Source organism: Microcaecilia unicolor, chromosome 13 (assembly GCF_901765095.1).
Source record: "Microcaecilia unicolor chromosome 13, aMicUni1.1, whole genome shotgun sequence".
NCBI lineage: Eukaryota > Metazoa > Chordata > Amphibia > Gymnophiona > Siphonopidae > Microcaecilia > Microcaecilia unicolor.
Genome location: NC_044043.1, coordinates 81790104 through 81805212, shown reverse-complemented (window position 1 = coordinate 81805212; position 15109 = coordinate 81790104). Strand labels below are relative to the sequence as shown.

The window sequence follows — 15109 nt, the reverse complement described above, 5'->3', positions numbered from 1 at the left end:
CACCGCTCGCTAAAAGGGAAATGCCGCCGGGCTACCTCAGCAGCACAGCAGTAGTTCCCACCCCCAATGCGTGCCATTTCCAGTGCTACAAAAACGTTATGTGCAGTATTACGTAATTGGGGGGATCCATACCAGGATTTACACCTGGTTTCAGTAGGCGTAAGTCCTGGTTCCTTACTTTAGTTGCAGGAATTGGCATTATGCTCTGTTCTATAAAAGGCGCTTAACCCAGAGTGCTGTTTATAGAATAGTGTTAAGTGTCGATTTTTCATGGCGCCCAAATTTGGACACCATTTACTGAATCTAACCCTAAGACTTTTTTTCTGATTTTTATAAATAATTATTTATTTTACAGCGCTTGATATATCACAACATATCCATCAGTCTATCTGGTTTACAACTTTAAAACAAAATCATTAAATAGGAAGGGAAAGGGAACGGCAAGTAGGGAGGAAAGAATTGGGGAAAAGAACTAAAAACATTTAGGGGGTCTTTTACAAAGGCACACTAGTTTTTAGCTCTAAATGCTAGAGGCACCCAGAGGGATAAATAGGCATCTCTAGCAATTAGCGCACACTAAAAATGCTAGCACGCCTTTGTAAAAGAGGCCCTTAGGGAAGGGAAGGGTTGCATCAGGAAGAAGGGGGGGGTGGTCTATAGGAGCTGCAATTAGTGGACGTCATACCCTGCTTATGATTAATAACTACTCCTGCTACTCTCAAGGAGTCAGGCATCAATTCCATTTCCTCCAATGAATTGAACATACATGTTGGGGGGGCTGCCAAGTGAGTACCAAACACCTTATAAAATGTTATGGTAAAGCCTCCTTTCTTTAGGTCCTTTCCTACTACTAGAGATTTTATAACCCAAAGCATTTCATAAGAGAAGATTGTTTTGGACACTATCTCTTTTTCTTCCTCCCTCTATCTAACCCTACCCAGGTTTCCCTCTTTGACCTCATTAGTCATGTGGTGCTCTGGCCTGTGTAGTTAATTATATTCCACTAACCTCTGTTGAATTTGGCCGTTACTGACAAGAATCTTTTCCTAGTTATCCCTAGTTTGCAGAATATTATTCCTAGTTTGTTGTCTCCTCAATTTCTGGGCTGTCATACGTCCTGAGTTGTTGCCAAAGTCAAAATGTACTTCTCTAAGGTTTTGCAACTGGAAATTAAGTAATTCATTCTAATCTCGCCTTCTCCAGTTGTTGTAGGTAAGTTTAGTTTTTTAACACATTTAAATTGAATTAATGTATGACAACATCATCCTTACAACAAGTATCACCTTTGCTTTTGAAAGCAGTTTTGGTTTTTGCTTTGTGGTTTACAAATTAAACTGTAGTCTCTGTTGCTTTATAGGATAATTCCATGCCGGATGGCAACAGTCTTGTGATTCAAGAACGGCGGCTCCATATTGGGGTACACAATGGATTGTGCTTTATTCAAAAGCCCCACGTGGTCATAGTTGTGCCAGAGAGGGAAGCATTACGAGGACGATCTGCTAGTTTTAACAAGAAGTGTGAGGCTAACTTCAAATCCAGGTATTTATGCTATCATAAAACTTGTATATTGTTAAAAATAAAAATATATTATTTGCAGCTAAATGGTTATTAAAAACAGAAAATGGACAGCTTTGTGCTGCTCTGCTTATCGATAGTTTGGAGTACTTGAGCTCAAACTGAAATCCTTCTAATCCTGTTTCTATGTTGTATTGCCTAGTAAATCATAAGTGAGACAGCTCAGTGTTTTCTTAAGTTAATATGATGTTATTCATCAGATCAATAGTTTAGTGCCCCCTTTTTTTTTTTTTGTTACATTTGTACCCCGCGCTTTCCCACTCATGGCAGGCTCAATGCGGCTTACATGGGGCAATGGAGGGTTAAGTGACTTGCCCAGAGTCACAAGGAGCTGCCTGTGCCGGGAATCGAACTCAGTTCCTCAGGACCAAAGTCCACCACCCTAACCACTAGGCCACTCCTCCACTGTTGCTACTATTTGAGATTCTACATGGAATGTTGCTATTCCACTAGCAACATTCCATGTAGAAGTCGGCCCTTGCGGATCACCAATGTGGCCGCGCAGGCTTCTGATTCTGTGAGTCTGACGTCCTGCACATACGTGCAGGACATCAGACTCACAGAAACAGAAGCCTGCGCAGCCTTCTACATGGAATGTTGCTAGTGGAATAGCAACATTCCATGTAGAATCTCCAATAGTAGCAACATTCCATGTAGAAGTCGTCCCTTGCAGATCACCAATGTGGCCGCGCAGCCTTCTGCTTCTGTGAATCTGACGTCTTGCACATACGTGCAGGACATCAGACTCACAGAAACAGAAGCCTGCGCAGCCTTCTACATGGAATGTTGCTAGTGGAATAGCAACATTCCATGTAGAACCTCCAATAGTAGCAACATTCCATGTAGAATCTCCAATAGTATCTATTTTATTTTTGTTACATTTGTACCCTGCGCTTTCCCACTCATGGCAGGCTCAATGCGGCTTAACATGGGGCAATGGAGGGTTAAGTGACTTGCCCAGAGTCACAAGGAGCTGCCTGTGCCGGGAATCGAACTCAGTTCCTCAGTTCCCCAGGACCAAAGTCCACAACCCTAACCACTAGGCTACTCCAAACTACTTCAAAAGGGGGCCTGTGCTTGCATCAGCACATGTTTTTGATGCACGACAATGCCCCTTTTTACTGCAGCAGGTAAAAGGCAGGGTCTTTCTTTTCTTCAGGAAATGGCCGTTCGGCAATTGCCGCACATTCATTTCGTGGGGGAACCCTTAGTGCCACCCAGTGAGGTGGCAGTAAGGGCTCCTGTACTAACCTGGCAGTAACTGGGCAGTGTGTGGTACTTCCTGATTACTGCCAGGCACACATCGACTCTACAAAAATAAAAATATTTTTGTAGCGCCAGTTATGATGGCGAGCTGGGAGTGGGTACTACCACCGACTGCTGAGGTAGCCCAGCGGTACTTCCTTTTTAGCGAGTGGTAAGCCCGCATTGGGTTACTACTGCTTTTTAAAAGGGCACCTGAGTGACATGAATGCACTTTGTACATTATCTATATATATAAAAGGCAACCCCAACGTTCTGAAGCCTCCACGGAAGTTGAGGCGCCCGAGATATCCGGTGTGCCCTGGAGTGTCTGCACCGCCCTCGCGTCAAAACGTCATGACGTCGAGGGCGGAGCTATTGACACTCGAGGGCCGAAACGGCCCACAGCGAACAAGGCAAGTAGCTTCGAGGGACGGAGGGAGGGGGCTCCTTGCTAGTGCCTGTTTCATTCCGCTCAGAAACGGGCATTTTTTCCTAGTTATATTATAGGACTCAGTGTGTCTTCATTTGATTTTATAAAAATTGTCGATAAAGAGGTTTAAATATTCTCCAAACCAATATTTTCTAGCTATTCAAGCACACTTCTTATATTGTATTTTTCAATTTCATTTCTTGTATATTTTAAGTTAGTAAATAGTAAATGTTTTTGCTGTAATCTAGTATCTAATTATGCAGATGACATTATACACCCAGCTGTCAATCAATCCAGTTTTCTCAGTTCAAGCTATTTGATAATGTATGAACTTTGAGGGAGATGATGATATCTGCTGGTACTTTTATTTGGGAAGTAGACTAACAATTTAGAAGAACTCGAGAAGAAGAGAAACACATCTCCAAACTCTTTCTGATTGATGTGTTTCTTTCTTAATCCAATTTGATAGCAAGCAGTACACAGAGGCCATGTTCATATATCATGTAGTATAGTTCACACAGGATAAATGGCTTTTCCCCCACATTGATACAAGATATATAAAAGTTTAATGGTATTTGAACATTTTTATATTGTTTTCAATTACAGTTCTTCAATGCCAGTGCTGGTATTAAGGAGTCGGATCCGTCTAACTGAGATGGTGAATCACCCAGGATTTGCAGTAGTCTTTCAGCTTGAATATGTCTTGTCAGGTGTTGGTGGAGTGGATGGAAAGGTATGAATCTTATGATTGTAACTTCATTCTAAAAAAGATGTTTAGTATCATAGACAGGAAAATACTGGAAGCATTTTTCTGTTATCAAAAGAAGCAAAACTACTGATTAATATTTGTGGGAATTTTTGGTTCTAAACTTTTTCCATAAATATATCAAAGTAAGTTGGCATCAGAAAACATAATGGTTGGGCACAGACATTTAAATTACAAGAAATAAAGGAAAAAGGAAGAACAATATTATGTGCACCTAGAGCAGCCCACTATACATGGGAGGGGGAGGGGGATTGGAGTAAACCAATAATCCCAGAGCTATATAAAGGAAATTTAACAAACACAGGGATCTAAGATAATGTCTGACCTAAACAAAATGCTGCTAATCACTATTCCTCTTGGCTTCTCTAATTAGAGTAGTGCTCTCCTCTTCTAAAGCAGCCCTTGCAAGTGATTTAAAATCAAGGAAGTGTTTTAACTGTTGGCTCAGAGAATACCAGCTTGACAAGCTGTAGTTTAATAATGCAGTTACAAGACAAACAAAGGTTATATGAGGCACCTAAAGCGCTGATTCATAGTGTGTCTCTAAGAAAGTCTTCCTTCTGTATAAACCTAGAAAGATGAAGAAAAATCCAAATTCTTCGACCATAGAACAGTGACTAAGCATTTTAGAAATAAATCCGTTCAACCATGTTCAAGTCTTGCTCAAATAGAAAACTGACCAAGAGGGTGGCCATTTGCTCTTCTTTTGTAGATGTAAACGCCAATAGCCCTACCACACCCAGTCTATGCATCAGTAATTGAGTGGGTACTGCTCCACAGTCCTTAGGCTTTTGACTTGCCCTTAGGCAAGAAGAAAATTTTGACTGAAGGAACGGCTTCTGGCTAAATAGGCAACATCTCAGGGAGATATTTCTTAAGTCCCAGGGAGACAAAAGTGGAACTTTGTGGAGCATTCAGGAACTGTAGATTCAAATACCTTGCCTGACTTTCTAGTGTCTCCAACTCGTAATGCAGTAGTGTTTTTGTTTTTAATCTATCAGTAGAAAATTAACAATGCCTTTTTTTATATCATCCATATCCTTCACCAGTCCATAGTCCTTCCCTTATAGGGAGGAACTAGAGCCTCTTGATTTTGCATTAATGCTGATATATCAAAGAAAACGTAGAAATAGCTGAAGTCTTCTGTGCAAATTTCAGTTACTCAAACATAAGTTCCAGGCCTGGCTCCAACTAGGACACTCAGGACCTGGGTCTTCATAGAAAATTTAGGTACTCCTCTTTACCTTTGCAGTCTTCTGATCCTTCTCATGCAAACCTCTGAGCTAGGGCCACGCCTTGCTTCCCTGGGACTCCCTCCACGGTACTGCAGCCCAGCTAACACTTGAGGGAGAATTGCTTGACTTGGAGCCTCCCTCCAGGAGATCCCTGCACTCGGGATCTCTCTGCACTCTGGATCTCTCTCCTGGAGACCTCTTGCCTCAGGGCCTCCCTGAACTGTTCTGCCTTGGGGAATTTAACCACCTCGTTGCCTGAGCCCTGTCCCTCTGACTCAAACCTCTGACATGGCAGGTTTAGCTCCACCTAAACTGCAAGCTCAGAGAGGGAGTGTTCCTAAGGACACCTGCCCCTATACCATTCACTCCCTCACAACACCTTTGACCCCTAGCGATAATCTTGTAGTTCTATCACTAAGGATCAAGTTGCTATTTACACATAGTGATGCTTCTAAAATAGGGGCCATAATGTCACAAAATAATTACCACAATATTATAAAATTGATGTTTTCATAATATAATTAGATTTTAGCCTTTCTTTCTAAATGATGCTCAAGATCACTTATTTACATATTGAATTTAATATACCGCTTCATTTCATGTACCCCAAGCATTTTTAGTAATTTAAGTACAATAAGTTGCTACCTACAAAAGCTTGCAGTCTAGATCATAAGGAGTGTCAGTGAGCAAAGTAGGATTTGAGCCATGGGTTTCCCTGGTTTTCATCCCATTACTCTTAACTGCTTTTCCCCTCTATATCGGTGAAGTTTATTTTGTTGTAACAAAAAAGAAAAAAAAAATCCACATGATACCAACTAAGGGGCCCTTTTGCTAAGCTATGTAGGTGCCTATGCGCGCCAGTTCAGAACCACCACCAGGCTACCACGTGGCTTGGGTGGTAATTTCATTTTTTACATGTACCGGAAAATTTCCAGCGAGCAGCACTAACCGGTCGGTAATCGTCATTGTACGCGTGCTGACGATTACCGCCCAGTTAATGCGTGAGACCTTACCACTAAGTCAATGTGTCGCTAGGCCCAAATGGTCAAGGTCTCAGGCCCAAAATGGACATGTGCCAATTTTCATTTTGCTTCACGTCCATTTTCAGCCCCCCAAAATGGTCTTTTTTGCATGTGCGCTGAAAAATGAACCTGCCCGCGTCCAATTCACGTGTCTACACCAGTGCAGGCCACTTTTTGGCGCACCTTAGAAAAAGAATCCCTGAGTAATTTGCAGTGGAAAGAAAACTAATACGCATCTTTATTTTGATAGCCACAGTGGCAATGTTTTGAACGTATTCCAATATGTAACCTCATGATGTGAAAAACAACTCTCAAATTTGGCGAAAAGTGATCCTTCAATGTTGGTATTAACCAGACCCCTTGAACAATGATGGTTGTATAGAGAGTACTCCTAATATTTTAGATCTAGCTTGTTGAAAGTCTTTTCACTGAGCTCAACACAAACACCCTGACCTTTTTGACCTTCCTTTTCCTCTCTCTGTCTCACTCTTTTTAAAGATTTTAGATAGAATTATTTGTCTTTACAAATTTAACCAAAAATATAGAGCTAGACATACAAGCTGTGAACAGCTGTATAAAGAAATAACAATAACTTTAAATAAAAACAGAATGAATTCAAAACCATAACTTACCTCAAGTCCACTTTAAGGAAATAGAGGAGAGGGAGGAATAATTTTAAAGGGAACAAGTAAAAATACACATATCAACCACTTAATATTTGAGCACCACCTCAAAATACCACCTCTATCACAACAAGAATCGTTCTCCACAGGACAAAATTATTTAACCACATTTTTATCCATTAGGGAAGATTCTGAGGGGCCCTTTTAGTAATGCGCATAGGCGCCTATGCGTGTCCAAGTCATGTCAATTTGGAACTACTGCCTGACTACCACAAGCCACAGGCAGTGATTCCATTTTTTACGCGCGTCCGATATACATGGCAGAAAATATTTTTTATATTCTACCGCGTGGCGCTAACCGGGCGGTAATTGGCCCGGTTAGTGCGTTAGACCTTACCGCTAAGTTAGTGGGTGGCGGTAAGGACTGAGGCCCAAAACGGGTGTGTGCCAATTTTTATTTTGCCGCACGTGCATTTTCGCCCCCCCCCCCCCAACAAAAGACCTTTTTGCAAGTACGCTGAAAAATGTACCTGCATGCGTCCAATGCACGCGCCTACATCAGCGCAGGCCATTTTTCAGCGCACCTTAGTAAAAGGACCCCTAAATGAGAGAGGTGCAAAAAAAAAATGAACATATTTCCCTGAATGTGAACTTTAAAAAAAAAAAAAAAAAAGCTTCAATAGCAATACGGTTTCATCTGGAAAGATGCCATCTTTCTAAGCTGGGTTCAGTGTGCTACATCAGGGAACCAGTTCACTTCATAGCTAAAGAAAGAAATATCTTTTTTTAAACACATGTTTGTACCAGGTTTGTGTCCATTTCTTGAACTAAAGGAGGCCAGCAATGTAGACCGTGATGATATTCAAACATCCTCTCACAAACACTATACACACAAACAAGAAATACATAAGTTCTGGATTTCAAATGGTAAATATAGATAGCTTCAGCTTTATTAATCATACAATATCTAACCTAAATATCCAGGCTCTCTTCCTGTCCCCTGCATTGGTGGAGAGAAGCCTTTCATAGGAGGTTATTAAGGCATCACCTCTGGATCCGTCATCCCATCGTGTGCAAAACTCTGTAACTTTGGCCACTTTTGCAGGTAAAAGAAAAGGTTGAAAACAAGATTGAGAGGATTATAGAAAGAAACAAGAGAGCACCTTGTAAACTGCTTGGACTGTGTTAAATGGAATACAGACTCAATGTGTGAATAAAATGCGGCAATCAACATCATTTTGACAAACACGCATTTTCTTCTCTGGAAAATATCCTGATGCATAATGTGTTGACAAATATGTATAGATTGAGCAACCAAATAAAATAATTGTCAGCCTTGTGAATGAGCTGGCTTTGTGCAAATCACCACAGGTACCAGTTCTTTAAATGTGGTTAATAAGATGCTTGGAATCACAGTACAATACAATCTGGGAAATGTGCTGCTCTGATAAAAGAAAATAGATCTCATGAAATTACCCTGTTCAGCATTATATATTTAAAAGTTCAGAATTTTTCTGATGTGATTTAATTTGAGGCCAAATTAAAACATGCCTTTTATGTTATTCAAAAGAAACAAAAAGCAATTTTCAGGCTGACTTGTTGATCAGAGCCTGTATGTTCTGTCTTTTTTTTGTTTTCTTTTTTTCTGTTTTCCTTTGCTGCTTTCTTCCTTTACTTCATTGACAAGCAAAATGAGGCAGCCACACAAGTGGGTGATTTCATCCAGTGGCAGCAACACGAACCTGCTCTCTCAAAGCTGGGAAAAATCTAGAAGGTTTATCTGAGCATGTGTGGTGCTTTCCTCACAGCTATCTTAAGTCCCTTCAGACTTTTTTGTGACCTACCCATTAGCCACAGAGCATACGCCAACAGTGGGAAGCTGCCTTGATACTATGACTTCACATCCTGGGCATTTTGGTGCTCCTCCTAGAGGCCGTGACATTCAAGGTTTGGAATCCCTAACACTCCATGATGAATTTAAGGTGATTATTGACAACTTCTTTTTTCCTGTATTTTTATTAAGCCATTAAGCCTACTGGGAAGTTCCATCTAAACGTTCTATGGTAAAACAATATGAGTTATCTTAAGACAAAGTAATCAGCTTTTTCTCCACTGAAAGAGAAAACAACCTTCTTGATCCAGAGAGACACTGACTCTCTATTTTCTCTGGTTATGCTCTACTGCTGGCATATGGTTAGGGAAGTCTCTGACTGCCTTCCCTACACAAGTTTGGTAAGGGTACAAACGATATGGTAGATGAACTTCAGTTCCAGCTGGTCCATTGAACATTCTTCATTGGTCAGCATCATCTTGCTAAAGAACAAGAAGTTAGGTCTTACCTGCTAATATTTTTTTCTTTTAGTCCCACTAGACCAGTCCAGATTCCATCCCTTGTGTTTCTAGTCTTACAGGTTCTGGACTAATCAAATTAGTTAGACTCCTAAGTCAGGGGACATTGCTTCAGCTCCACCTAACCTTCCTCTCTGTATTCAACAAAAGATTACAAGAGTGAAAAACTTGAAGGCTCCAACTCCTTACCCTATTTTCCCGTTGTGTTTTTTTTTTTAGGGGTTCAGATATATAATCTTGATATAATATGTCACTAAAATAAGTCAAAAAATCCCTTGCTTTGTCATTTAAAATACTGATGAGCTCACACTTCATGATACTTCTTTGTCTTCATCCACTAGTTAACAGACAAAAGCCTAAAGGTTCTGGATTGGTCTGATGGGACTGAAGGAAAGAAAATTAGCAGGCGTGATGTAATTCCTTCCTCTTGTTCTCTTTGGAGCGCTGGCCTGCTTATGTGCAAAAAAAAAAAAGTTGTTTTTCATGTCCCCAAAACAACCCCTGGTTCCCAAACTTTCCTGAAACATATTACTATCAACTCCCTGAACTTCCCCACTCCACTCCCAAATTCTTTTGGCCACAAAGCTGGTGCTCACCCAACATATGTAAAAAGTGTGGGGTGTCTCTCCCCCACCCGCAAGACCTACCCCACTTTCATGCCGTCCCCGGTATCTACCAAGGTTTGTTGCAGTCTAATGGAGGGGGAGGTTGCTGGTGCGACCCCCCCTCCCCCATTCACCCCTTCCTTTGTGGCTAATATTATGGTGTGGCCTGGCCCCTTAAAAGATGGCAGAACCAACTTTGCTTTGCTGCAGCAGGGAATGCTCAGAAAAACATTTACTGGGGGCATGAATCCTGCACTGTAAATAGGACCCTAAGTTTGTACCTTTGGCAGTGGAAGTTACAAGTGTTAGCCGTATTAAAACATTTGTTCCTAATTCTCATTCTTCTGTTCCAACTATTAGCTTCTCCTCCATTTGTTCTTTCAGTGTTTGTACATGAGAAGTCTTGATTATATGTGAACTTGTTTCATGGCCCACTGGTTTTCTCTGTGTTTGCTTTTCAGATATAAGTTTAATACTAGTTTTCAAATGTCTTTATCCTGAACTGATTGATTTGTTTTACATTTTTCTTTTAACTGCTTACTTATATACTACTCTTTCTTTCTGGTTTTTATTGTATGCCATTATGTCCTTTCTATTTTGTGCTTTGTGAACTGCCTTACTAGTTAAACTAAACATTTTAAAAGATTTCTTCATAGAACCTTCTGACAATCTGCCCTCCCAACCCTGCTTAGCTTCTGAGATCTAACAAGTTCAGGTGCTCCTTGGCCAGTGTTCTAGCCAGAACAAAAAGCAGTTCTTCCATAGTAGGTAGAAGAATTCCATACAATAAAATATAAATACTGTATTTCAAAGCCAACTGTTTCAAAAAGGATCCAGCATCAGGACATCTGCCAAATATCTTTGTTTACCAAACCTAGATTTAAAAATGAGGATCTTAATGTTTATGTAAAAATTAAGAGTCAATAATAGAACAGCAGGGTTGTGGCAAAAATGATCTACCACTGTAGAAGAAATGCCAGGTTTTTTTGATAATAAATATTGAGGCAAAGCCAAGATGATTATTCCCAGAGTGGGAGATTTGTTTTCCTGCACATCCTGGTATTAAGTTTGAATTATTTCTGCTACAACAAATGTTTAGAACGTGAAAAGCTGAAGATGAAGTAGTATGAGATCCAGCAACCATTCCAAAACCAATTTATATCCAACTCTCATGTTCTGTTAATGCTTCACCACTGCTAAACCCCTAATAGCCCCATGAGCCTAGGATCTAAATGGATGCCAGGTTGGGAGAAGAAAGGACTGTAACATTGCTAAAAGCATGAATGTGGTTTGGTAGGTAAGGGAAGATGATGATGACAGTGGGTGGTTGGGGAATTAGGGAAGATGATGGTAGTAAATAGTTGACGGGAGCAGGAGAGAAGGGAAGATAATGGTACCAAAGACCTGGTGGGAGGGCAGGGAAGGTGATTTAATTACATTTTTAATATTCAAGCTTATTTTCTGCAACTAAAAAACACTCAAGAACATATCGGACAATACATACAACATTTCAAACCATATCCCTTTCCCTAAAACCAAATATTATATTTTATTTAATCCTGGTCTCCCCCTATATAATCCAAAACACTGTTTAAAAAGAAGTCTTCAGTAGTTGACAAAAAGGAGGATAAACGTTCATGGTTTTTCTTCAGCAGCTCATTCCAAAGACTCAGTTCTTGCACTAGGACAAGAACATACCTGCATTCTAGCCAGTATAAAATCTTTGACTGATTCCAAGGCTAGATTTAACGATGCACTAGATCGAAGAAGTTGTGTGGAGGGGCATTTTCAACAGAATGTCCAAGTCAGAATTGTGACGTCCTGCTTATAATGTCCATAAAAATGTTCATCTCGCAGCCATTTTTGAACAGGAAAAACATCTGGCTTTCTTGTTCGAAAATACATGACAAGGACGTTCTTGCACTGAAAATGTCCAAAATGAACAGCTATCTTCCAAAATGAAACGTTCAATATTTGAACACCAAAAAAGCAGGCACAAAAACCGCTGGCATTATTTGTACAAATGTAGCCACACAGACGTCCCTGCAGAGCCAGAGGTACAGCCTAGTGGTCAATGCAGTGGACTTTAAACAATGGGACTCAGGTACAGAGCTCATATTAATTCCTTTATATGTTATTGTGAGCCCTCCAGGAACAGATAAAACCCTACTGTACATAAAGGTACACCACTACAATAGCTATCACACTTGCAGGTATCTTATAAATTTAGGTACAGTAGATATTTTTATAGTCCAGGAGGCCTCACATTTATATAGAAATAAGAGTTAAAGTGGAAGTTACACCTGGGTTCCATTGTTCAAAGTCCGCGTCACGGACCACTAGGCTACTCTATACATTTGCTTGCTGCTCTATTAGGAATCACCATAATACTTGAAGCTGTTATAGAGCTTGGTATCCACTGTCTCTTTCACTTCTTGGGGGGTGGGGTGGGGGGGTTCAGTAACAACTAGAAGGTTAAGGAAGGGTCATGCCTTCATCCCTACAATGGTCAGCTGCTCAACCGGGGTACCTTTTTGTACTTTGGACATGATTGAAACAGGTTTAGATGCCCTTCCTTGTTGCCATGGATGTTTCTTCCTGTTCCATTATCGCTGGAAGATGTCCTAATTTTAGGTCTGCCCTAGTTCCAACTAATACACACCTCCTATACACCCTTTGCTATTTGGACAAATTGCAGTATAAAAATTTCAAATTCTGCCTTTCGAAAATTGTGATTTGGATGTTTTTTTTGGCAGATAAATCTTTCTTTTTTGGACCATTTTGAGACATCATCTGCTTCAAAAATGAGTGTTATAGTGTTGTACCTAGTTGATTAGTTTGTCCATAAGTTCAACACCATGTAATGCCTTAAAGACCAGAAAAAGAAAACTCTTATCTAGAATTCCACCGGCAACCAATGTAACGAGAAAAGCAATGGTGTCAGTGTCAATCTAGCCCTACTCTTACTATAAATAACTATTCTTGTGGTCAAATTCTGAACTTGTTGTAACTTTTAAGGGACCTCTTTGGCAACCTCAGAGAAAGAGCATTAAAATTGTCCAACTGTCTTATAACAGTCGATTGGACTAATGTGCAAAAATCCTGGGGGCACAAGTAAGACCTCGACTGTCGTACCAACTTAAGCTTATACTATGCTTTTTGTTTTTTTTTAAACCATTACATCTGTCTGGAAGTTCAGTGTCAGTTGGGAAGAAAAGACAGCTAATGTTTTTACCTTCTGCCTTATCAAATAAACAATGGGGGATGAAGGAGAATAAATCCTTTCTGTAAAGGGCTGACTGAAACAATTATTAAAAACCTATATGTCATGGAATGCCTATCAACCACCTGGGGTTATCCCTGCGACCACTTAGGGGGTCTATCCCCAACACCTGGGCATGTGCTGTACACTAGCACCCTCCTCCCACCGACTTGGTCCCAACCGCATCTAGGCGAGTCTCCCACTCTCAAGTTATCCATGGTGATGTCTAGGTTACTGGGGCCACACTCCCAGTGGTCCCATAGTTCCTAGAAAGCACTCATAGACTGAACACACAAACCACCAGGATTCTTAGTCAGTCCAGTATACTGCAGGCACTGCCTCTCTGTGCCAAACTGAAGAAAGAACAGTCACGCTCTGTCTCAGCTCCACAACAAGAAAACACAACCCGCTGGCCAATAGGAGAAACACACCCCAAGAAACAATCAGTACATCTAACAGGCTTAAAAACCCACTGTTCCGTCACACTGTATGAGCCAGGGAGTAGCTGAAACTCCTGACGTGTATATATTAGGTCATATACCTGCATTCATTTATGAAATAGGAATGCACATGTAGATTTTTGACATGCCCAGAGGGCTGTAGAAAATGTACCAACTCCAGCTTCAAAATAAACATTTACAACATTTTAATATATGGTATTTTATATTTGTATATGTATTTGTTTTGTCCTGGATCTAAAGTATGAGTAAATATAACATATTTTACCAATACTAATAAGCTATGTTTACCAGTACTTTAGGTCCAGGACAAAAAATTTAAAGTCTAATATCAGTAAGAGTCAGAGCTAGGGTTGGAGTCAAAGGTTTGACTCCACAGCCCTGTATGCTCAAACCATGGCTCCAGAAGGCCCCCTTGCAATTTCTATGTATTTTGGACATCCACATGTAAATCGAGCCCTTTCTAAAATTACCATTTTATTTATTTTTTTTTATTTATTTCAGCGTTTTTATCCCACATTTTCCAATGTTAGTTTGGTTCAATGCGGCTTACTATAGAAACATAAACACAGTTCCAATAAAGTTAATCACTATACCAGCAGATAAGACAAAAAAAATATGAACAGATCCTGGTTCAACAAATTATTAAAAGCCTCACATTCTGGCTTTGTTAAAACATTTTCTAAAAAAAAGAAGGCTTTTAGATGTTTCCGAAAGCTTAAGTAGCTATTCATGCCTCTTAAATCTTTGGGCAAAGAGTTCCACCAGTTTGTACATTGATGATAAAACCCTGCAGAATAAATTGACTTATACAACAAGTTCTTGCAGCTGGGATAATATAAAATCTGATTGTTCCTCAGTCCGTGTACTGCATTCCGTAAAGATAAATTAGTCAGTACTGACATATATCCTGGGCACGTCTTATCTTCCGCCTTAACCGATATACTCATATCACCCCTCTCCTCAAGTCACTTCACTGGCTCCCAATCAGATACCGCATACAGTTCAAGCTTCTCTTACTCACCTACAAATGTACTCGATCTGCGGCCCCTCCGTACCTCTCTACCCTCATCTCCCCTTACGTCCTACCCGTAACCTCCGCTCTCAAGGCAAATCCCTCCTTTCAGTACCCTTCTCCACCACCTCCAGGCTCCGTCCCTTCTGTCTCGCCTCACCCCATGCCTGGAACAAACTCCCTGAGCCCATACGCCGTGCCCCCTCCCTACCCATCTTCAAATCAATGCTCAAAGCCCACCTCTTCAATGTCGCCTTCGGCACCTAATCACTACACCTCCTCTCAGAAAACTTATCTACCCCAACTTGACATTTCGTCCTTTAGATTGTAAGCTCTTCCGAGCAGGGACCGTCCTTATTGTTAATTTCTACAGCGCTGCGTAACCCTAGTAGCGCTCTAGAAATGTTAAGTAGTAGTAGTAGTAGTAGTGGCTTGAGCTAAAATTATTCAATAGACCAAGGTTCATAACTCGAAGGCAATACACACCTTGATTGGAAGCCAATGTAAAGCTTGTGAAAGTGGGC

General features: G+C 40.6%; 1 protein-coding gene across 7 annotated transcripts in view; it reads left to right on the top strand.

Moving 5' to 3' along the window:
- Window positions 1–15109, top strand: part of NPHP4 (nephrocystin 4) — a 205788-nt gene that overhangs the window by 59263 nt on the left and 131416 nt on the right. For all 7 annotated transcript variants that reach the window (XM_030222550.1, XM_030222549.1, XM_030222546.1 and 4 more), the window contains 2 exons: window positions 1358–1539; window positions 3857–3983. In XM_030222550.1, coding sequence (XP_030078410.1) covers window positions 1358–1539; window positions 3857–3983 — 309 coding nt within the window. The remainder of the gene's footprint in view (window positions 1–1357; window positions 1540–3856; window positions 3984–15109) is intronic.